Source organism: Montipora capricornis, chromosome 6 (assembly GCF_036669925.1).
Source record: "Montipora capricornis isolate CH-2021 chromosome 6, ASM3666992v2, whole genome shotgun sequence".
NCBI classification, from domain to species: domain Eukaryota; kingdom Metazoa; phylum Cnidaria; class Anthozoa; order Scleractinia; family Acroporidae; genus Montipora; species Montipora capricornis.
In genome coordinates this window covers 57,257,753-57,280,252 of record NC_090888.1, presented here as the reverse complement: position 1 = coordinate 57,280,252, position 22,500 = coordinate 57,257,753, and the positions used below count along the sequence as shown (strand labels likewise).

The window sequence follows — 22,500 nt, the reverse complement described above, 5'->3', positions numbered from 1 at the left end:
ATCCTTAGCTGCGTCCTCCGATAGACGTGAATACACTTCTAGTGCCCGTCCAGACAACAGAGCGCTGAGCTTCGATGCCCATCCATCTTTTTTCCACTTAGCTGTCTCGGCAAATCTCTCGAACCTCTGCAAATACGCGTCCAAATCGTCTTTACCATCAACAAACGAGGGGAGTTTAGGTGCCTTAGCCCGATCCCCCCTCCCTTCAGGCCGTCCGCCAGCACTCTCCACAGCCAAACGTGCAATCTCCAACTCGTGTTCTCTTTTTGCCGCCTCAATAGCCTCTTTCTGTTTCAACAGCTCGGCTTCCATTTCCAATTTTCTTAGTTCGCGTTCTTGTCGCCTAGCTTCTCTCTCTTCATCTTCTCTTCTTTTATCTTCTTCAAGTAATCGACGTTTCTCTTCCTTTTCTTCTTCAAACCGCCTCCTTTTTTCTTCTTTTTCTTCCTCCAATTGTCTTCGTTTTTCTTCTTTTTCTTCCTCTTCCCTCACAAACTCGAGAAGCTTTTCTCCTTGCAATCCGAATTCTTTCCCCATCTGCAAAAGCTTTTCCATTTCCATAGCAGTATTTCACAGCAAAAACACAGTATACTCTCTCGTACAGTTCTTCTTACTTTTTCTGTAACTTCTTCTTGAATTGTCCTTTCCTGGTTTCTGTAGTAGGCAAACAAATGAATTCCTCTCCCGGACAGGCCCCCAATGTTACGAGTTCGTGTGTTTTGAGGAAAGGTAGTTTGCAGACTAATCTGAACGCAGGGTTGTCGGAACAACAACAAGAAGATTTATTCCAAAATGAACGTAGTTTCCACGAAGTAAAACTCTTAACAGCACGAACTTGATAAACTTACACGGCCTCCGCCAACTTGAATGCACACAGCTTCTGTCACACTTGAATAAACACGGCCAACGCCAACTCTCTTCGCTTGTGAAAAACTAGTTAGAAAAACACTCCGCTTGGACTCGTCTACTTATATACTCGGACAATAAACTTCTAGAACTTTCTAAATTAGTAATGAATCTAATTATAGAAAGATTACAAAACACACCGATTTAGAAACGCTTACGTACAAACCTAAATATAAACAAACTACGAACTCTCGCGAAGCTTCTAGACAGTAACGCTTGTCACGCAATACTATTTTTCGTAACAATCTGGAAAAATCTTATGCCAAAACCACCGAAAGAGAAAGTATCATCTTACTGTTACCACCCCTCTACTGTTAACAAAAATGCCAGGTAAAGTTGCTTGCTCCCAACAGCACATTGTCAAGGATAAACCTCTCAAAATCTGACAGCACAGCACTGTGCATTACTCGCTGAACCCCACCCCCTTGCCCCACCTATTGAAAAATAACCACCTGGGAGATAGTAGATGGCAGAGACTGTTTCTGATTAACAGAAAAACTGAAACAGTATTACAAGTCATCCCATCCCATTGACGATGATAGTCTGTGATAAAACCCCTAAATTCCCCTAAAAAGACACCTTACATCTAAAAAAAGATTAATTTTATTTTAGTCAGGTTTTAAGGTCACCTTCTCATAACTTATTTTTCATTGAGAGGTGATTTTTTCTTGGAGTGCTCATTCCTTTACTTTATTTAATATATTTGCTTCCTTTAGTGTTCAATGCACAGAGTACCTTCAACAGCATTGCAAATTACAATGGACCCAAAGATGTCCCTTTTGGGATGTTTTGTTCAGAGTCTGCTTTAAATTTAGCGGGCATTCTTTCTTCTCAACAAATCTTGCTTTCCAACATGTATTTTAATTACCTGTTGTTTTAGCTCTCTTGCTTTTTCTGCTTTCTTCAGTTTCTGTGCATAGTCTTGCACATCTTTTAAGCCCAAATCTGTACAAATTCTCACCAAGAATTTAAGACCTCAAAAACGAATAACAGATACATCAAAAGAAACGTCCACATAGTTATCTACAGTTATTGGTACTTCCAACATCCATAAACTGTGCCCCAGAGTCAATCACTACTCACATTCTACATTCTCAGGAAACCTTTTGTGAATAGCCTTGTATGTTTCCAGGGCTTGTTGATAGTTGCCTATGATAAGAAAGAAAACTTGAGTTAATAAAGCGAGAATTTTACATGCTAAAATATGATTTGATTTGCAGTCGCACCAATTAAAAGAGTGATTGTGCTTAGCTTGACACGTAAAGACTTAAATCATGTATGTGATGTTAATTGTCTAAACTCCCCGACAAGAGTGATGTTGAATTTGGGAAGAAGAACAAAAGGACACAACATGATGCTTTTTTGAAATTGGCATGCATATATTACTAGCATTTTTGGACTTGTCTGTAATTAACCCATTGACTCCTGGGGGTTCCACATTGACGAGTAAAATCGTCTGGCGTTAGACAGAGTAAAATACTCTGGCATTAGACAGAGTAAAATACTAAGTACCGGTATAGCCGGTTTAGGGGTGAATGGGTTAAATCTGAGTTTTATCTTTTTAGCCTTTTGTACTAATCAAGTTTATTTACTTCTCAAGATACAGTATGTTGCCCTATCTGCCCTATTTCCCAGACACACCCATTTCTGGACGCTTAGACTTTACGATTCTGTATTTTGTTGTAAAAATGAAACAAATCTGAATGATACGTTCAAAAAACTTACTGACTAGTCTACTTGCGTTTGTTCTTTTCGGAACCAAGTCACGCTCCATTTAGGGAAGATTAAAGTTTTCGTTGAGGAAGTAAAATCTGTCCCTAATTAAATGCGATTTTATATCGCGTGTTGAAGAATGTCTTTTCAATAAAGCAGTCCGTTTTCGCAAAATGTGCGATAGATTTAATTTTTTCCATGCAAGTTCAATTAAGCTAAAAGGACTATGTTTTGGAGCACATAAGAATTTTCCACTTGCAGTTTCGTATGTCTGAGCAAGACTTCTAAAGAGTTTAATTGCATTTTCAGCGAGGTGTGCTTAATTCCAGACACAATGATAGCAAACAGTAGGGTCAGATCGAGAATATACTTACTTATATTAATATTGTAACAATCGTCCGCACTGAATTTGACTTACTCTTTCTGCAGTTACAAAGAAACCATGCAAAGAGCTTCAAGCGGTGAAACTTCATGCCCTACTTATCAGCCGTGTCCGGAAATAAGGCAACTAACTTTACATGTCTTCAGAAGACATATTTCTTCAGTAATATTATTGTCATAATATTTGTGTACTTAATATTTTTAAACATTTACTGTAACAGTAGTCATGATATCTGAATATATTTTCCTGACTTAAAGTAATTAAAATGTAGACAAGGACACAAAAACGATCATAATAACTCTTTATACAGTACAATGACATACCACTTCGTCTGTAGCAGCTTGCTATCATAAGTTGCCATTTGACTTCATTTGGCCTAAAAACATTTTAATGTTTGTTGGCAACACAAGCAACAATAAGGATTTGTTTCCCATATCTTGATCAACAATTCACTACGTAATTGGTGAAGAAAACCAATTTACCAATAGGGAACTTTACATTGGAGGATGAGGACGACCATGGGTACAAGTTTTCTGCACGGAGCATGCGCATAACAGGGTTAATCCTGGATTTTGCATGTAAAATTCCAGGAGTATTCAAGGAGTTTTCACGAACCAGAAACTCACTGAGTTTTCAAGGAGTGTTTGTAAGGAGATTTCTATGGCATACAACGTGTTTCAGTGTTTTCTATGTTGAAAAAGTCTACATTGATATTCTTTCCCACATCCTGCAAGTTAAGCACACGCACCGCACAGGCATTTTAATTTTTGCATTTATCTTTCCCCAATTAAGTCAATTTGCTCAATTTTTGAGACGTCTTGTCTTTAACTTAACCTGATCTTCATTTTCTCTTGGAATGATGCAATCTCTACAACTTTCACCTGAGCAAAAATTCAAGGAGTTTTCAAGCAGTTTCCCACAAAATCCTTTTTTTCAAGGGCTTTTCAAGTACCCTTGAAGTCCAAAATTAAATTCCAGGGCTTTTCAAGCATTTCAAGGAGTAGCACGAACCCTGGTATAAGGTTTGGAGGCCAATATTTTTCGAAGTGCGCATGCTCAGAATGGAAAACTTGCACTTATAGTCATCCTTGTCCTCCAATCTAAAGGTCCCTAATGACTTGTACAAGTCTCGGCATGCTCAGGGTAAAAATCCAGTTTTCTTAGGAGTGAATGCATGACTTTCAAATAATATTACTATTTCGATTTTCTGAGGTTCAAAAGGAAAAAATACAGGGATGAACAGGACTTGAATCCACAATCATGCCAGTGTGATGCACACAACTCTCACGCCATCTGGGAGATGGTAATAATTCATTCTGTAAGAGGTGACGGTATGGCATTACACATATTTCAACGGCAAACCTATGACAGCTTGGCATGTTACTAGCCTTTGCTAATTAAAAGTGCTTAGGTTGAGTGTTCACCTTTCCCAGAGATTCATGAGTAATTAGCAACTTTCTGTGTTTGTGGCATTAATTTTTTTCCACAATGAGAAACACAAGTACTTACTGTATAACAGCAGCTTTTTCAAAGTAGTGTATTGCTTTTTCACAGAACTGAGAATCAATGTAATAAGCTCCAAGCCATGAGATGATATCAATGTTAGATGGAAAATACCTATAAGACTAGGAAAAAATAAAGAGCCAAGATTATAAGGATTGAGAAAATTCTGCATGTGTCATGCAGTCCTTAACAACTAAATTTCATTACATCCACATAGAACACAGCTTTTAATATTGAGTTTAGATTAAGGGTCAATAATAATAGTTTTACATGTAGTTCTCCACAATTTAAGAGAGAGATTATGACATTATTGTAGCTGTGTACTTTGTACTGTGCAATCCTTTGACAAATCGCTACCCATACTGAGTTTACTTAATAAACATGTGATTGAATAACTTTTTTAATTTTAATATAATAGAATGATCAGCCAAGCTGCTGGGGTTTTGCATTTAAAGACCAATAAATAAATGAGCGAAATATTTAAAATAAATATCAAAACACATACAAGCTACAAGCTTGTGTACAGCCGAACAGCATCACAACCAATGATTAGGCACACTAATCCAAGACGAGCACAATACACCCTACATAATTTATATCTGGGGCCAGGTAAATATGAATACAATTGAAGAATTAATTAAATTTAATTGCACTGCACCTCAAAGTGATACTGGAAGGCCTGTGACTTGTCTTGTTCACTATCATAAAGTTCACCAAGTTTTGACAAGACTGATGGATCTGTAGGTACTACAGAAATGAGCTGCATATACCTTGGAAACCCAAAAAAATGTAACTGATAAATGATTGATATTTCCATTGCAATGTCAAAAAATAGGTGTATGTATTTAGTATAGAATGAGTGAAAGTCAAAGAATTATTATTTGCATATGACCTATGTGTTAGGGGATACAAAATGTGAATGTGAATCCAGCAATTTATGATTCTTCAACCCAAATTCACTAAATAACAGGGCATTGGGAGGACAAAGGTAGTGAAAATCTTGGACTTTATGCATCCAGTATAATTGATTTTGTATCTAACCAAAAATTAAATTAATAATAATGATAATAATAATAATAATAATGACAATCATAATAATAATAATAATAATAATAATAATAATAATAATAAAGATTTGTATCCAAAGTTAGGCAATTGAAGGAGAACAGGGCTGAAAGACATTTAAAAAAGAACTTTTGTCACAAATGAAAAATGTCACAAATTAAAAACATTTTGAGTATCAACTCTTATGAGGAAAGCAATTCTTACCATTCTATAGCTTGATTCTTATCTTCTAACATCTCATATCTGTTATTCACTGTCAAAGAAAGAAAGCTAATTCTTTCAATCATAGGAGTAACAGAATTTTATCTAATAAAATTAATAATATAATTTTATTTTCACACGATAATGTTTAAAGCTGAATAGCTTGTGGGGTCGTGCACAAATGAAATCAAATCAAAGTAAGGAGGTTCCCTAGAGTTTTAGGGCCGCGCGCAAGCTGGGAACTAGTATGGCACGTAAAACCTGAATTTGAGTGTGTTTTTCTGATTTTTGTGACCTCTGTGGGACCAAATCTGCAAAATTACCTGCTAATTGTCTCATGTTCCCTTTGATAATTTAAAAAAAAAATTGGCTTGGTTCTAACCACGTACATTTCCTATCAAATACCCTATATTGGTTAAAATCTATCAGAGCTAATCGAATATATTTTAAAAAATGACAAATTACAGAATATTGGCAAAACCGTCTGAACGACCTTGACTTTTTACCACTTCAAAATGTCAGGCAATATCATTTCCATAATGTGGCAAAGAATAAAAAAATTTCACCAAAGGAAACCAAAAATAGGAATATATCAGCCTGTCATGAGATGTGATGTTGCCATGGTAACAGCCTACAAACAAAGTTTCCTGAGATCAATTCCTTTGCTAGATGCCAATTATGTTGAAGGGGTAGTTTCTAAAGAAACTGTGGTGCTGCGTCGGTGGGGAAGTAGTATACAAAAATTTGGTTTATCAACGGAGTTGATAATGTAAATTGACCACCGTACAGAGATTCTAAAAGCTGACGTTTCGAGCGTTAGCCCTTCGTCAGAGCGAATGGCGAAGAGCTAACGCTCGAAACGTCAGCTTTTAGAATCTCTGTACGGTGGTCAATTTACATTATCAACTCCGTTGATAAACCAAATTTTTGTATGCCAATTATTTTGGTTGAGTTTATTGGTTCTCTCTTCTTCAAGTTATTTTTTCACCATCAGGTATTCTTCATTTTCTAATCTCTTATACAATTAAAGAAAAAATTTTTTTATTTGATTGGTTTGAATACGAGTTGCAGTCTCCTAAATTCGTAGAGGGTTCCTCAGGTTTCCATGTCCCTCATCCTCGGAGAACCAGGGGAGTCAGTCGAGACGGGATGAGAAATTCATGGGCAAAATTGGGACCGGCGTTAAGTTTTCAAGTAAGGCCAGAAGAGCCCCGGGACTGGCGTTAAGTTTTTGAGAAAGGCGAGAAGAGCTCTGCTCACCTTACTTGAAAACTTAACGCCAGTCCCAATTTTGCCTGTGAATTTCTTGTCCCGTCTCGACTGACTGCCCCTGGGTCTCCAAGGATGCATGTCCCTCAACTTTACATTGCATTTGTAATGTAGTTTTGTAAATTCCTTCAATTCTATATAATTATTTATAAAACAAAAATAGACCACTTTGTGCTCAGCTATTTAAACTTGAGTCTTGGTCATTACAATGTTCCATGTCCAAGTTTAATTCATTAATACATGCTAAAAAATGATTTGCAAGTGATGTACATTAAGTATAAATAATTACGATAGGTAGGAAAGGATACATGTTTGCAATCTGATAAAGAACCTGTGGATGATTCCTGAGGATTGCCTGAAGCTTTTGGAAACAGTCTAAGGCATCCTCCAGTCGATTCATCTTCTTGTGCACAAGACCTTTAAACATTGGAAAGAACAACCTTGATTAAAATAATTTTATACAGAAAAGGCCCTGATTGTGGATGGTTACTAGCATCATGTTTAAGTGTAAGCTCTGAGGATTTCCAAAATTATTAACGACAATATTGCTATACTTATCAGGGTTTTTGGATGATTGTCCCACTTAAAAGGTTTCATACCCATATTGAACAAAGCCTCTGTGCAAGATGCTTCCACGCTGTAAGCTTCCTGGTAATACTCTCTTGCCTTCTCGTAATCCCCACTTGCAAACAAACAGTTGCCTTTGTTGACCAATGCTTAAACAAAACACATACAAACAGTTACTACCAGTAAACCGATAATAATAACAATAACTGGCAGTGCGAATCACCCTTCTCTTGCAGTCTTGGGGACTGATATGGGGATGAAAGCATATGAAGGTGCTTCTGGCAGCCACTTTACGGTCCATGTTTGATATCAGAGCACAGCATCACAGCCAGATGGTAATTAGCTGTGAGTCGATTTTTGATGAGGGAGGAAAACCGGAGTACCTGGAGAAAAACCCTTGGCTTTGGGGTTAAGAAATATTTTACCTTTGTATAAGCAACTGTATTTAGCAATGGGCATTGATTGGGTAAAGTGAGAAATGTTGGTTACAACTTGGTGTTATGGATCACAAATATATGCTAATTAGACATCCCTCGACATACAGTAGTAGTGCCCCCGACTGGTGTAAAATCATGTTTTGGATGTCACTACATGGTTTCTCATCGTTTCAATGGTTGGTTTCTTGGGTTTCATGGTTTCACCAAGTTTTCCAGTAAACTTGAGCACATAGTAAGTGACACTCCTAAAGCCAAAATCTGTACAGAAGTACACGACAATGACTAAGACTATAGCATTTACCAGCAGGGTTATAACGATCTGCTGTCATTGCTAGTTCCGCATACTTGTCAGCTTGTGTCACATCATTTTCCTACAACAAAAAAAGCAATTATATTACTCGACTAATTTCTAAACTAGAAAAACAGACAACTAATCAGGTAACTCACCAGAAAGTACAAAAATGACAAATTAGTTGCTGCAGTAGACTGAACTTTCGAATCCTTTTTCTCAAAGCCTTTGAGGGTTTCAATAGCCTGACAAGAAAAAGACAGGTACTTGTGATTTGAAATTTAGGATTCAACCTCACAGAAATCTAGTTTTTCCTTCTAATCAGAGGTATATTGATTGAGGCAATCTTTGATTGATTATATTATTTATTTATTAGCTGTCTTTGGAACTTATCAATTAACTATTGCTAATCAAGAAATTAATTTAAGGCTCCAAAAATGTTTCTTCAATTCATCTGAGTGCTTATTCAATAGAGGTAAAATGAGGATCACCAATTTAACCTAAAGTAATTCAAAACGGATTCAACCTGAGAACGGATTTTACCGGCAACATATATAAATAGTCATGCTGAATTATTGCAAAGAGTGGCTTTTGATGGAGAGGTTTAGAAAAGATTATCAATCAAATAAAATCAAACAATAATATTATTTTTGTACATAACATAGAGGACAAAATTACCAAATTTTAATTAAAATGCTGATTGGCTAAGACAGAGGGCATTATTCATTAATTTTGGTAATTGCCCTGGCAAAATTACTTACGGTAACATTCATTAGTTCTCAAGTCACTTAGCAACAGTGAAGAAATTGTTTTAAGGCTGTTTTTCAAACAATGGCATCTTGTTTTGAAGTGGTGAAGGATGAATTTATTGAAGAAAGTTCTGAGACAAATGAGCAAAAATGGAAACACTAAAAAAGCACAGAACATTGAAAAAACGTTTTTGCGCAGTGGGGGAATGAAAGAAAGCAGGAAAAAACTGCGAAACCCTTGACTAGGGGAATGAGCAAGAACAAAAAATGATTTCAGAAATCATTGACAAGCCAAGAAGAAGTGCCTTGAGTCAGATGTTTCCAGAAAATTTGCTCTCATTTGCTGAACATGCGCTTCCACTCACCCTGTGTACAACTTCAGTCGCTGCAGTGTCACTTTGAATATTGCTGGAGATAATTAAAAGTGTCCTTTTGACTCTAAGTAACTTTTATACGTTTAAAACACGTGAAAGAAAGGTTTAAGTTTGCCCCAAAGTATCACAATTTCATTGATGGCGACTGATTTTTCGCAGGGCTGGTTTCATTGCTTTGGTGTTGTCGTACAAAAATAAAATTTCATCCAGTTGATTTGTGCGTTTTGCGTTTTTGGCCGTCTTAATAAAAGAAAATGTTTCCCTCTGTTATAAACAAGTAATCGCAAGTTTCCTCATAAAATTATTTGTATTTTCAGAAGTTGCAGAGATTATAATTACCCTCATCGCTGTGCGGCGTTTCTAACACGAGGGTAAGGGTAAGACCAAGGGTCAGGGTAAGGGTAAGGATACGAATACAGAAAATATCCTAAAAATGCATAAAAGCTAACCTTAAACTTTTGTTTAGGCCTAATTAGGCCTAAGGTTAGCTTTTATGCATGTTTAGGATACTTTTTGTATTCGTATCCTTGGTCTTACCCTGACCCTTGGTCTTACCCTTACCCTCGTTTTAGAAACGCCACATCGCTGTGTGACTTAGGCAATTTCTGCAACTTCTGAAAAAATACGAGTTAAATTTTTCCTTAATTTTACTCGGCCCCATGTGATTACCTACAGTTAAACTAAAGGCTTCAAATCAAGAGTAACTACTTAGAATTGAATAGAGCGGTTTTCAATTGAGTGTCGAAAGTAATTAGATAATTACCTTGGTTTATGATTACTTCAGTCAGTGATTGGTTCAAAGTTCTCGCGCCATTTTTTCAACCAATCAGAAGCGCTTTGTGCACATGCAGGGTCAATGGGTTAAGCAAAAGTAAAGTACTTTAATTCAAGGCTGCTGCCTAAGAAAATTTTAAAGAGGCCCTCAGAGCTAAACGCTGAGAACTTAGGAGCCCAACATATGAAGTGAAAGGCATTGCTGTGAAAAATTAAGGAGCCCAGAGCTATTCTTTGGGAGCCCCAGGCTACCGGGCTCCTGTTAGGCAACAGCCTTGTAATTAATTAATGGACACTACTGTATGTAAAGATTTCAATAAATAAATTCAATTATTCATACAGGTAATAGGGGATGACAAGGCCAAGGTGGGATAAATGATCTCTCCATGCCTGAATAAACAGTTGTTCACACCTTAGCAAGGTCCTTTTCTTTCAGATAAGTTATAGCCTTTGTTATCTCAAGTTCGTTGGCTAGCTCCAAGTAAGGTGATGACTTGACACACTCTATACACCTGACAGACAAAGACAGTCAACCAGTTACAGTAACTCTGAATAATATTATTATTTGGATACCCAGAAACCACATGAATGGGAAGACTTAGGGCAAGTTCAAGCAAAAATGTGTTGTTCTGGAAAATAACTTCACCTGAGCAGTGGAGATTTTTCCTTCAAATTCCAACCATAAATTACAAATTTAAAGGGAAGGACTACATTATAATTATTGCATTTGGTACTTCATTGGAAAAGACTGTTGCAAAGCAAACTGCAATTTTTTTCATGGAAGTCAATTTTACTATCAAGGTGCAGTTAGCCTGTGTACAGCCGCCATCTCCCTTAGAAATAATCAGGGAAGGAGCTAGGTGCAGTGCACAGTCCTGGAGAATAATCAAAATGACAAAGTTAAAAAAATATCACATTCAGTAGTGTTACTAACCAGTCAAATCCTGCAGCAAAACTGCTCTCAATTGCAGGAGATATGAGTTTAGCTGCATTCATGATGCACTTCTCAGCTTGAGATTTCCTATGAAACCAAAGAAAATGCTACTGTAACATGAATATTATTTTTAAGTGTAATTATGTTCACTTACTGTATGGTTCAAAGTTTTTCCTTGTTCAAAATCTTTCAAACCAGTTCAATTTTGATCTTTAGCTTTGTTTCAGATTATGATGATGAATCTTATTGGACAAAGAAAAATCAAAATTGAACCGGCTTGAAAATTATTGAACCACGAAAAAAATATATAATATATATTGTACTGAGTTTCAATAAGAAGAGTTTTTCCATCTAGGTTCACTAAAAAGCTCTGTTCCCTTCCCTTCTAAAATGGCTACTTACAGATTTCATTCACTCTAACAACTTACTTTTGTCGTTCAATCTGCCGAAGTTTGTCATTTCTAATCACTTCCAAAATCATTGCCTGTTGAGGATCATCCTGAAAAAGATGATAAAGATAAACAGAAACAAGTTAAAAATTGAAAAGATATCTACAAGCTACTTCTCTGGCTTTGTCACACAGAGATCTTTCTGGAATAAGTCTCCCCTCAAGTGCCCATCCATTCCCTTCCCCCTTAAGAGAAAATAAAAACAACATTTTCTGGCATGCCAATTATTAACAAACATGTTTTCTTTCTCCCTACCCCTGTCAAGGTGTACTTGTCTTCATCATCAAACCCAAGGCTGACACTCAACAATTTTTGAAAAGTCTTCTTCATTTTCTCTTTATCAGCCAAAGCATAGTGACAGAGAAGTAGATTGAAACCTTAGAGACAAAAAAACACATCAGTCTGTTAAGATGACTTGTCTTTTCAAAAAGATGAGTACTGACAAATGACTGATATTATAAAAATTTAATTCTAATATCCTGGCCTGCCAACAGGGTTGCCACTATAGAAGCATAGTGATGATGATACAATAATTATGGCACTTGCCTACATTAAATGTTCATGTTAATTTTGAATAATGCATACCAGTTATGAACAAAAATCCCCTTTGATTACATCAGTACCATGCTGATTCATCTTGAGAGACGAAAAGCCTCCTATTTAGTTTTCAACTCACCAGTCTGAAAGCTTGCCTTTTCACCCATGATGTGTTCAAATGATGTGATGGCATCACTGAACTGTGCCATCTTGACAAATGATACACCAATATTTTGCATAATCTTTATCCTGGGAAAAGAATTAAGACATTGCAGCATTTTTTATTGCTTCATCTGATTCAGTAATTATCAGATCACTGAATCTAAGGATAGGGAGCTTGAGCTCATGACACACAATGGCATTAAATGTTGCTCAGAAGGAGTGAATAAAAGTCCTCATGATACATGTAATTCAATCAAGTAACATTTACGTAAAATAATTTAAATAATTTCACAAAAAATTTACAAATTTTATATTATTTATTGCTACTAATAATATTATCATCAAAGCTATTGTGCAGTTACAACCAAATAAGTTGTCAATGTTGCTGTTTTGTTGTCGTTGTTAAAAAGCTCAATGCACTCCCATCAATAATGCAGCATTGATTAAGGAGATACTGCATTATACCTCATGTCCTTGTGTGTGTTGGGAACCTGATCCAGTGCCATCCTGTACTGCTTAATAGCCTGGGGGTATTTCTTTTGCTCATAGTAAATATTTCCCATGTTCACTCGTAGTCGTCCTACCGGAGAAAAAAGGTTATCTTATAATCAAGGTCAGACTAAACAGTACCAGTATTGAAACTGAACCTGAAAAAATATTGACCTGCATTGCTGAACATCTTGTTTTTGACAATGACCTGGTATGTATTCAGAGCCTCGGCATACATTTTGTTAGCATGGTATTGGTTGGCAAGATTGAACAAGACCTAAAATAGTAACAACAATATTTTATTGTCATTACAAAGTGATACACGTCTGAGAAAAGCATAGAAATATACCTGTACATGTAGCTTCAATACAATTATTAAAATAATAATTACAGAATAAACTTAAAATTTAATTTGAGTTTATTACCAGTAATCTGATTTCAGTACTAGTACATAGCATGCACGTCAAAATAATATGCAAAGCACACAAAAATACTCGAACATGATTGACAATTGCTAACTTGCTAACAAAATACTTGAAATTTTGAGAAGCACAAGCCTATTATAGACAGTAGCATGAATACCATGAGATACACGACTAATTCCCTTCACATCTTACTGAGCTCTTAGCTCAGGTCTGGAGCTTCTAAAAAGTAACTAACTGACTGTATATTTCAAAAGAAAGGGAATGACCATGTAAAAGATCATTTTCCCAATATATAACAAACTTTACCTGGTATTTAAAATATTTTATATATATATATACCGTAGAATGAAGAAATGAAACCCATCCCGTTAATCAACTGATTAATTATAGCGAATGAAAAACATGAAGAATTGCCCTGAGCGGGATTTGAACCCACGTCCCCCTGAATACCGGTAGGGTGTGATGACCACTACACCATCAGGACAACCACGCTGGCAACACAGCTATCGAGACAGTGAATTGGCCTATCGTGAGTATCCCGGGATTCTATATATATATATATATATAATTATCTTGATCTGTACAAAAAAGGAAATACATTTACTGAAAAGAGGCACCTTTAACAATAACAGGGCCTTGCAAGGTACTTACAGAGTATGTCAGGTCGAGATTAATTTGCTCCCCAAGAGCAGTCTGCTCCCTCTGTCGACACAATGCACGTTCTTTGCGACCAGCCTCTTTGGCTTTCTCTAATGCCTTTCAAAGGGATTACATTTTAAAGGGACAAAGTTACTACAAATCTTCACAAAAAAATTAATTAACCAAATTTTCCGAAAATCATTACCGGTACTTTTATTGATCAGTACATGAATGTGCAACGTTTTTTTAGTCAAATGGCTCCCACCCTACTCTAAAAACACACTGACCAAAGTGTAACAAATTTGAATATCCAGAAACACAGATTTGGGAAATCAATAATACATTATTATTGTTATTATTAATTATCATTATTTATTATTATTAATGACAGCAAGAATTTTCAAAATGGTGTCACAGTTATTATTGTTGTGACACCATTAATTTTTAAAAACTACGAAATGCTATATGTTTCACTTGGGTTTCCAAGCACCCATATTTTGACAAGGTTTCTGGTGATTGGAAACCATAGTCAATGATTGTGTTTCAAAATAGTCCGAAAAACTGCAGCCAATAGACATATATGTAGCCCTAAAACCTGGAAAGCATACATGTACTATAATGGCTGTGAAACCAGAATGGCTGCTGTCAAAAAAGTATGGCTGTATGCTGGATCCCCTCTGTGCTTCAGTATGCTGCAGTGTACAGGTATATGACATGAATTGTTCTTCTTACCAATGGATATTCTCCTCTGTCATTAGCAAAACAGCTTTCCTCTATCAGTTCATTAACTTTCTTCTCCATTTGCTTGACTTTTTCCTCTGGACTGATAATCAATCAAACATATAATGTAAAGACATGAGTGAAAATATGCAACAACTGAGTTAATCATTAACACTTAAATTTTGATTTACAGCTCTGCAGATGACCAATGCCAATTAGCTTTTTGCAAATACAATTTCTTCTTTATTCATCCCCAGGGACCAAATTTCCTCTGGTCTGCAGGGTTAAGTGAAGTCATTAGGGACCTTAAACAATGATGACAGTGACAATGCCAATGGTAAAAAATGATTTATTGGTGATTTGGGACACAATTTCCTGCTTATTGCAATTAATTTTGTTCTGCACGTGAAATATAAGCCAAATGCCCTAGAATTAAACTGGCATAAATGGCATTGACAGTAAAGAGAACAATGAGGGATTGATGTACAATGGTAAAGAAATGTACCAAAATGTACAACAATTGCATTTGACTCAAGCTCAACACTTGATTCAAATGTTCAATTTCTTAGCCACTTACCTCAATTATACATGTGTGAATTTGGTATGATACAAGTGTAGCATGAGGTTTCAATCAATGTTGCTCTGTGATTTTGATATACAGTACTGTGCAAAAAGAATGCAAACGAATTTCGCCGAATTTTGGTTATTGTTCTCTCGAAATTTCGCTGAAATTTCAGTGGGAAAGGTGTGATTTTTCGGCCGAAATTTCTTCGCTTGAATATTCGGGCGGCCGTTGCAAATTTTCGTTTTGATTGAAACAATAGGCTTTTCGAAAATTCGGCGAAGTTCGAATGAAATTTCGTTTCGCCCGAAATTTCGTTATATTTTGTCGAAAAGTAGCGAAAAGTAGCGAAAAGCGCGAAATTCGTTTGCATTCTTTTTGCACAGTACTGTACACATACTTTCTTGAACCTACAGCTTCACATTAAATTTCTTGAAGTCTCTTAAAAATAATTAAATTTCAAAATCAAAGCAAATTTGCCACATCTTTTCAACTTGTCATTATGATAGGCTTAAACATACAATGTTTTTCCTATTAATTTTAGTTTCATGAATGACATACTATATTACCATCTGAAGGTTGAATAAGAAATACTGATGACGTTTAGGATTGCCATACAGTAATTCATATCCCATTTACTTTTAAGGGACAAAACAATCTGATACCTTTCCTCACTCTTCACTTCCAATGGAGGGGCAGGTAAGCGAGCCTGGTTAAAAGGATCAAACTGGCCACCACTGTTAAGGGGTGATCCTGTTTGAGAGAATAGTAAAAATCAATGGAAACAAATGAATGACTGTTATGAATACTTTTGTATCAGCATCTAGCAACAATCTCACAATACTAATATTGGTCACTTGGTTAACATTGGTAGCTACGCCTGCTATGTGAAATTAGAATGGAAAAGATGATGTGATCCCCTATACTTAGTATGTGCATATGTTGTAGTTCAAATTTGACTTTGGAACAATTTGTTTTTGAACTGGTACAAAATATATTGTTCAAACTGGTACAATTTTAATTTGTACTGGTGCAAAAACAGTGAAAGTAGTTTAATGTTTGTTGAACACAAAGAACACACTTCATTGATAACAGCTGTTTGCCATTCATTTAGTTAGTTCAAGAGGTTACTGAAATAAGGTTTGTTGAGCATTCAGAGCAGGACAGAAATAGCTAGACTTGTTGGAAATACTTAACAGTCTGGTTTGACCAAGAATAACATGAGCAAAAAAGTTAATTTCAAGCCCTGATTATTATTGTTATTATTATTATTATTATTAGGATATTATTAAGTTATTGGACAACTTTTTGCATTCGTGCTCATGAGCAATACCGCTAGCCATGATTACCATGAGAAAAGCAACTTGTGGGTTCCCATGAGTACGGTGCTCCACTATGATACTTAATTTTTACTCACTTTCTGAAGATGTATAACCCACTGGACGCACTGCAGTCATGGGACGTGCTGTTCCAGTGTCCTGCACAAAAAACAAAACCAGTTCAGCAAAACCACTCCAACACTGCTTTGGTGGTATGATTTTAAAAATTAATGCTAAGACCGTCTCAGATAAAAATTAGTTGTAGAAGATGTGAGGAAAGACAAGAATCCTCACGCTATTTTATTTTTGATAGGAATGAGAAGTACTCATTGCAGAAACCAAAGGTTACACCAAAAAAAGTTTGGATTACAACCAACAATTACACATATAATTATTACAACTTAAATTAACCCTTAACTGTTTATGTCACCACAATAACCCAAATTCATAAAGGGCAGTTACTAAAAGAGGGCTCCAAATGCGACCAATACAGTCACATTTATGACTGAGTTTTTCCCTTTGTGACTAAAATATCTGGAGAAGTCGCAAATTGACTGATTTTCACCTCATTGTCATCTTGGTTCTTTCCAAAATGAAAGAGTTAGCAGTTGTAACTTTGCTGCTACTTTTCCAAAAAAATGAAGAAATGAAAAGATTATTTTGTCTCTCACCGTGTATTTTTGTTCAATCTGAAGATATGGGGCACAATTTCAGCCTAATTTAGCTGCGATGTTACGTGTACAACGCCTCCATCATTTGGCATTTTCAGTGGTTTCCTTACACATAAGTACTGTAGGCTCATTAAATTTTTGTTTTGTTAAATCACTGATGATACAATACAATACAACGACTTTACGACTAAAATTTGTGAAATTTCAACTAAATTTTAACGTATTGTGACTGGAAGTTTTTTTAAAATTTCAAGCCCTGTATGCTTTATTAATTTGTGCTAATTAACCTGATTTTTTAATTTTCCCATGCTAACAAGCTGGTGGATAAATCGCTTGAGTTCAGTTGGTTGAGCTTGGTTGACCATCAGAATATACTGTGAAGTACAGTGTAGTTTGTGGGATCAAAGCTCTGGCTGGACCTTACACTCAGGGATTTTAACCCATCAAAACATGTGAAAAGCACTGTTCATTAATTTTTTGAGTAAGGTAAAGGGAAAGTCTGCTTCGAGCCTAGTGGCCCATCAGGCCGGCGCTTATCTCTTTGTGAGTACCAATAATAATAATAATAATAATAAAAATAATAATAATAATAATTTAATAATAACAATAATAATAATAATAATAATAATAATAATATGGGAAAGATATTTGTTTACAAACATTGCTTTTCTTATTCAAATGTTCCAACTTCAGGAACAAAAGACCCTTCGTTTTGACAGCAAATGAGGGTCTGGTTGGCACATAAATGACAATAGGTGATGTCAATGATATATTTTTGCCTATTATAATTATTTAAAGTTATAATGTACTGTACATGTACTTACTGCAATGCCAGTAACTGGGCGACCCATGGAGGACCCTGGTACCTTGCCACGCTAAATATAAACATCAAAAAAAGAATTTTTAGGTCAGCGAAGAGAAAGGTTACATGTAGTTAATGGTCTAAAAACAAGCATTCAGCACAACTCCGCTTTGTTCAGATTTATGTCTAAAAAGACTTTGACAGTCAAAGCTTCGGACAGAAGACTTCTTGCATAAATTTGTGACATGAGAACTGATGGCTGATTTAATTGATGCTTTGTCACGCCTAAATTGTTGGTATCTATTTTTTGGGAATAGACCTTTTATCAGTTATGTGCTTCCAATGTAGTTACGTACCGGGTCTTAACATGAAAGTGAGGCTGGGGTTGACCTTGTTATGATACATGTACAGCCTCCTGCTTTTTCTTATGTTAATGATTAATTTTTTAATGATGTTGTTCTTATGCATTTGGGTATGACTCTTTCTCTATGCTGACTGTTTTAATTATTTTCCTTGTTCAGTTTTATTTGTTCTCAATAACATAACATTATTTTCCTGCAATCTCACCTTTATCTGAAACAAATGAACATAAAAACTGGTCTCAAAAAAACTTATAATGAGCATTAAAGTCACAGTCAACTAACGTTTGCTTGTACATGTACACATTCAATTTACTAAAACAATGATGCCTACCCCTGCTGATGTAGACAGATTCTTTGCACCAGTTTTCTGTAATCAAACAAGCCCACTCATTAAATTAATGATAATAATTTATTGCATAATATTATTTTTGATTAGCCTTAACTTACTGGTGAAACCAATATAATTATACTCTACCTGTATTGCAAGAAAAGAAATTTGAGCAGTAAAGTTTCAGCAAATGAATGTCAATGACTGAATTTTTGAAAACCTTGTCATTTAACCTCCTGATCTGCGTATCAGTTAGAGGGACATGTAAAAGAGTTACATGTATTACCGGTAACACTAGGAGTGCAAAACAGCTGCTATAAAGCAGCACAAAATGGCTATCCCCTAAAGCAAAATTATTGCTTTTGTGATCTACTGTAAAAATCTTTCTCTGGTTCCCAATGTAAATTTTTTTTAGGTTTTTAACATTCAGTGAAAGTCACTGTTCCTTGGTATGAACATACTTAGCTTTTAAGGACGCGTAACGCAAGGCGCAATAGAACGAGACAACAGGCGTATTGGCATTTTTTGAGGAGAACACTGCCTTGCGGCTGGTTAGCCTATATGCGACTTCCGGATTTTGTGACATAGAACAACCTCATTTATCTCCCTGGGCAGCACTACAAGCTGAGTGGTAATTACAGCATGAGCTGGATCGGACAAGAGTATTGGTTAGCGAGCAATGTACAAAGGCAAACGAGCCAACAAGCTTGGGGGAAGTTGCTGCGCAGATTTAACCACACCACGCAGGAGTGACCCAATTTTAATGAAGGCAAAGCGATATATCCAACCCATCTCCAAAGGGAGGGAGGGAGGGGAAAAACTTTGACAAATTGCAAACAGCTAGTTGGTTTACTATAGAAGACAAACTGCCAAGTGAACCTTGGATGGCTAACTGAGGCTTTTATAGCTAGACTCTGTCTATTAAAGTAGCCAGTTGCACAGGTTCTGCTACGTACATGTAGCAGGTAGGCATTACACATGCTCTATAGCAGTAATGAATGAGGCCTTAACAGATTTGGCCAATGCAGGTGTACGTTATAATCTGAGATCTAGGAACAAAGTCTTTATGTCCTCATTTAATTTACAACAAAACCATTGATTTTATGACCTTGAACGACCGACTACAAAGAACACGAAGATAACTATCGCAACATGAATAGCCCTTTTAGTACGGCCACTTTCCATTAACTGTATTTTACTGATGGGGCAGTAAAATCTCATGGTATAGACCAAGGTCAGCAATCTCGTAAGCCTTGCAATCAAAGGGTTACCATGGTAACCAAGTCAAAACCCACCTGCAAGGAATCTGTCATGTGGTATGAAGCAGAGAAGACATACACGTTGCAAGCAAGCAGAAGTGCTTGGCAGACTACCCCTGCAACTCTCCCTGAAGATCTCTAAAATACTGCATTGTCTTGCATGTAGTTTTCCAAAACAATGATACTTACATGTAGTTACATGTATAGCCCTTTTTAGAGCCTTCAACCAGCCTGCCAGCCAGCATGGGTTTAATAAGTTTGTTCTAACAGGCTCTAAGTGTTTTTCCAATAGATACATTGTAACTTAGCCTTGTCTCTTCCACAAAACTAAAATTATTTTGATTTAGTATGAGTTAATACCTACCACCCCAGGTCTTTGTCCATGACTGGTTTTTAAAGCTTGTTGGAACTCCTCATCCTCTTCAAGGTTCTAAAAATTTAAGATTCAGATATAAAAAACTGTACAAGTAGACTGGGCTGTAGGGTTGAAAACTGTATTATTATTATTATTATTACTATTATTAGTAATAATAATTGATCGGCGACGATGGCGGACGGATGTACGGATCTTAGGCTTTAGGTCTTCTTATTGAGACTTCAGTGTTTTACTTTTTACTTTTATCCCCAACTGCAAATTGTAAAGGCATAACAGTCGCAACTCTGGGGGTCTTTGTCGCGATTTAAATGCTTTTAAACCACGAAACTACTGGAAAATACCGCCAAAGCGCCAACCAATTACACGATGTCGAGGAAATCAAAGGTGAAATGGACTGAACAAATGAACAGGGACGTTCTAGAGTGTAAACAACAAGCACAGGCTTTGGCTGCATCTGATAATGCACCGTGCAATATCAATGGCAGGAAGAAAGGTTACATCGAGATAATGAAGGAACTATGGGACGAGAAAGGATATGAAAATCTTGGTCTTAAAGGGCAAAATCTGAGAGATCAAGCTTCACGGCTGGAGAGGAATGAGGACTTAATCCATACTAGTGTAAATGTTTCGAGAGCGACTGGCATGTACGATTCTGTCTTGGACACAACTCAACCCGCGTCTAATATTGTGAATAACTTGATTTCTTGCGGAGCGCTTCAGGATAATCGAAATCAAAACAATGGCGACCAGCAAAGCCAAAATCATAATCAGTCGATTCCGGATTTGCATACATTTGCAGTACAACCCCCAGAGGGCCTGACAGAGGAGCGTGATTACTCAACTTTTGAAAACGTGTCGGACAGTATTCCAGGGAGCTTGCCGGATTACAAAGCCATTAACACGCCATCTTCATTTATTTGGGGCCGACATGGCGATGGAAGAACAATAACAGTCAACACGTCGACCATTGACAATGCCTATAACGAGATTACAAAATGGCGGAAGAACACTTTTCTTGTCCCCTATGGGAAAACAGGAAAAGATTTCATTGATAAATTAACACAGCACATAAACGATTGGAACAATGAGTCAGAAATGCAACACATTGCCCTTAAAGCAGCTATTGTCCTCCTCGCTGTTGGGTTACAAAAACCGAGCCAGAAATCTAAGGCGAAGGAGCACCAAGAGTGCTTAGCTAAACGTCTGGCACTGTGGAAAGAGGGCGAAATAGATGTCCTAGTGCGTGAAGGACGGATCATCCAAAGACGTCTTACCAACTCCCGTAGAGCTGATCCACCCAATAAAGCAAGCGTTTTTGCAAACCTTGTCATGACAGGCAAAATTAATTCAGCCTTGCGATACCTCAGCGACGGAGACGGCGGGGGTATTTTGCCCTTGAGCGATGACGTCATGAGACAACTTAAGGAAAAACACCCTGTGGCACAGGACGCCTCTCTAGGTTCTCTACTCTTTGGACCAATCGAAGAAGTTCCAGATACAGTGTACTACCAGATCAATGGGGAGATGATTCGTGACGCTGCTTTAAGGACTAAAGGCTCTGGCGGACCTTCGGGTGTAGACGCCAATGGCTTTAGAAGAATACTTGCGTGCAAATCTTTCAAGAAATCTGGGTCCGATCTGTGCACAGCTATAGCTACAATGACCAGACGACTGTGCACGGAATTTGTTGACTTTCTTAGCATCGAGGCAATTTTAGCCAATCGTCTGATTCCACTTGACAAAGGAGAGGGCGCGGTCCGGCCGATTGGAGTTGGTGAAGTAATACGGAGGATAATTGCGAAGTGCGTGATGAGAGTAACAAAACCAGATGTCGTTGACGCAAGTGGCTCGCTGCAGGCATGCGCAGGCCATAAAAGTGGGAGTGAGGCTGCCATTCATGCAATGCGCAATATTTTCGACGCTGATGACACGGACGCTGTTCTTCTTGTTGACGCCTCAAATGCCTTTAATGCCCTGAACAGAGCTGCTGCGTTGCACAATACAAGAGTCCTATGTCCAACCATAGCTACTTATGCGATTAACACCTACAGACAGCCTGCGAGGCTCTTTATTATAGGCGGCCAAGAACTTAAATCAGCGGAAGGCACCACACAGGGGGACCCTCTCGCTATGAGCATGTACGCCATTAGTCTCCAGCCACTGATAACGCGTCTACACGTCTCAGGATCAGCTAAACAGTGTTGGTTTGCTGACGATGCAACGGGAAGTGGTTCCCT

At 37.0% G+C, this 22,500-nt stretch overlaps 2 protein-coding genes across 2 annotated transcripts in view; one reads left to right on the top strand and one right to left on the bottom strand.

Moving 5' to 3' along the window:
- Nucleotides 1-22,500, bottom strand: part of LOC138052591 (intraflagellar transport protein 88 homolog) — a 36,765-nt gene that overhangs the window by 10,314 nt on the left and 3,951 nt on the right. The window contains exons 2-25 of the mRNA XM_068899124.1: nt 20,252-20,317; nt 18,632-18,667; nt 17,961-18,011; nt 16,564-16,624; nt 15,812-15,899; nt 14,597-14,687; nt 13,877-13,981; nt 12,975-13,077; nt 12,777-12,891; nt 12,289-12,398; nt 11,868-11,989; nt 11,592-11,662; nt 11,164-11,250; nt 10,642-10,741; nt 8,491-8,577; nt 8,345-8,414; nt 7,639-7,755; nt 7,348-7,456; nt 5,774-5,812; nt 5,163-5,274; nt 4,511-4,626; nt 3,325-3,377; nt 1,990-2,055; nt 1,775-1,881 (exon numbers count right to left, since the gene is read on the bottom strand). Of these exons, the coding sequence (XP_068755225.1) occupies nt 1,775-1,881; nt 1,990-2,055; nt 3,325-3,377; nt 4,511-4,626; nt 5,163-5,274; nt 5,774-5,812; nt 7,348-7,456; nt 7,639-7,755; nt 8,345-8,414; nt 8,491-8,577; nt 10,642-10,741; nt 11,164-11,250; nt 11,592-11,662; nt 11,868-11,989; nt 12,289-12,398; nt 12,777-12,891; nt 12,975-13,077; nt 13,877-13,981; nt 14,597-14,687; nt 15,812-15,899; nt 16,564-16,624; nt 17,961-18,011; nt 18,632-18,667; nt 20,252-20,317 (2,082 nt within the window). The remainder of the gene's footprint in view (nt 1-1,774; nt 1,882-1,989; nt 2,056-3,324; nt 3,378-4,510; nt 4,627-5,162; nt 5,275-5,773; nt 5,813-7,347; nt 7,457-7,638; nt 7,756-8,344; nt 8,415-8,490; nt 8,578-10,641; nt 10,742-11,163; nt 11,251-11,591; nt 11,663-11,867; nt 11,990-12,288; nt 12,399-12,776; nt 12,892-12,974; nt 13,078-13,876; nt 13,982-14,596; nt 14,688-15,811; nt 15,900-16,563; nt 16,625-17,960; nt 18,012-18,631; nt 18,668-20,251; nt 20,318-22,500) is intronic.
- LOC138052590 (uncharacterized) overlaps nt 21,232-22,500 on the top strand; it is a 2,897-nt gene continuing 1,628 nt past the window's right edge. Inside the window, exon 1 of the mRNA XM_068899123.1 lies at nt 21,232-22,500. This exon is cut by the window's right edge and continues 1,628 nt beyond it. Coding sequence (XP_068755224.1) covers nt 21,359-22,500 — 1,142 coding nt within the window. The 5' untranslated portion in view covers nt 21,232-21,358.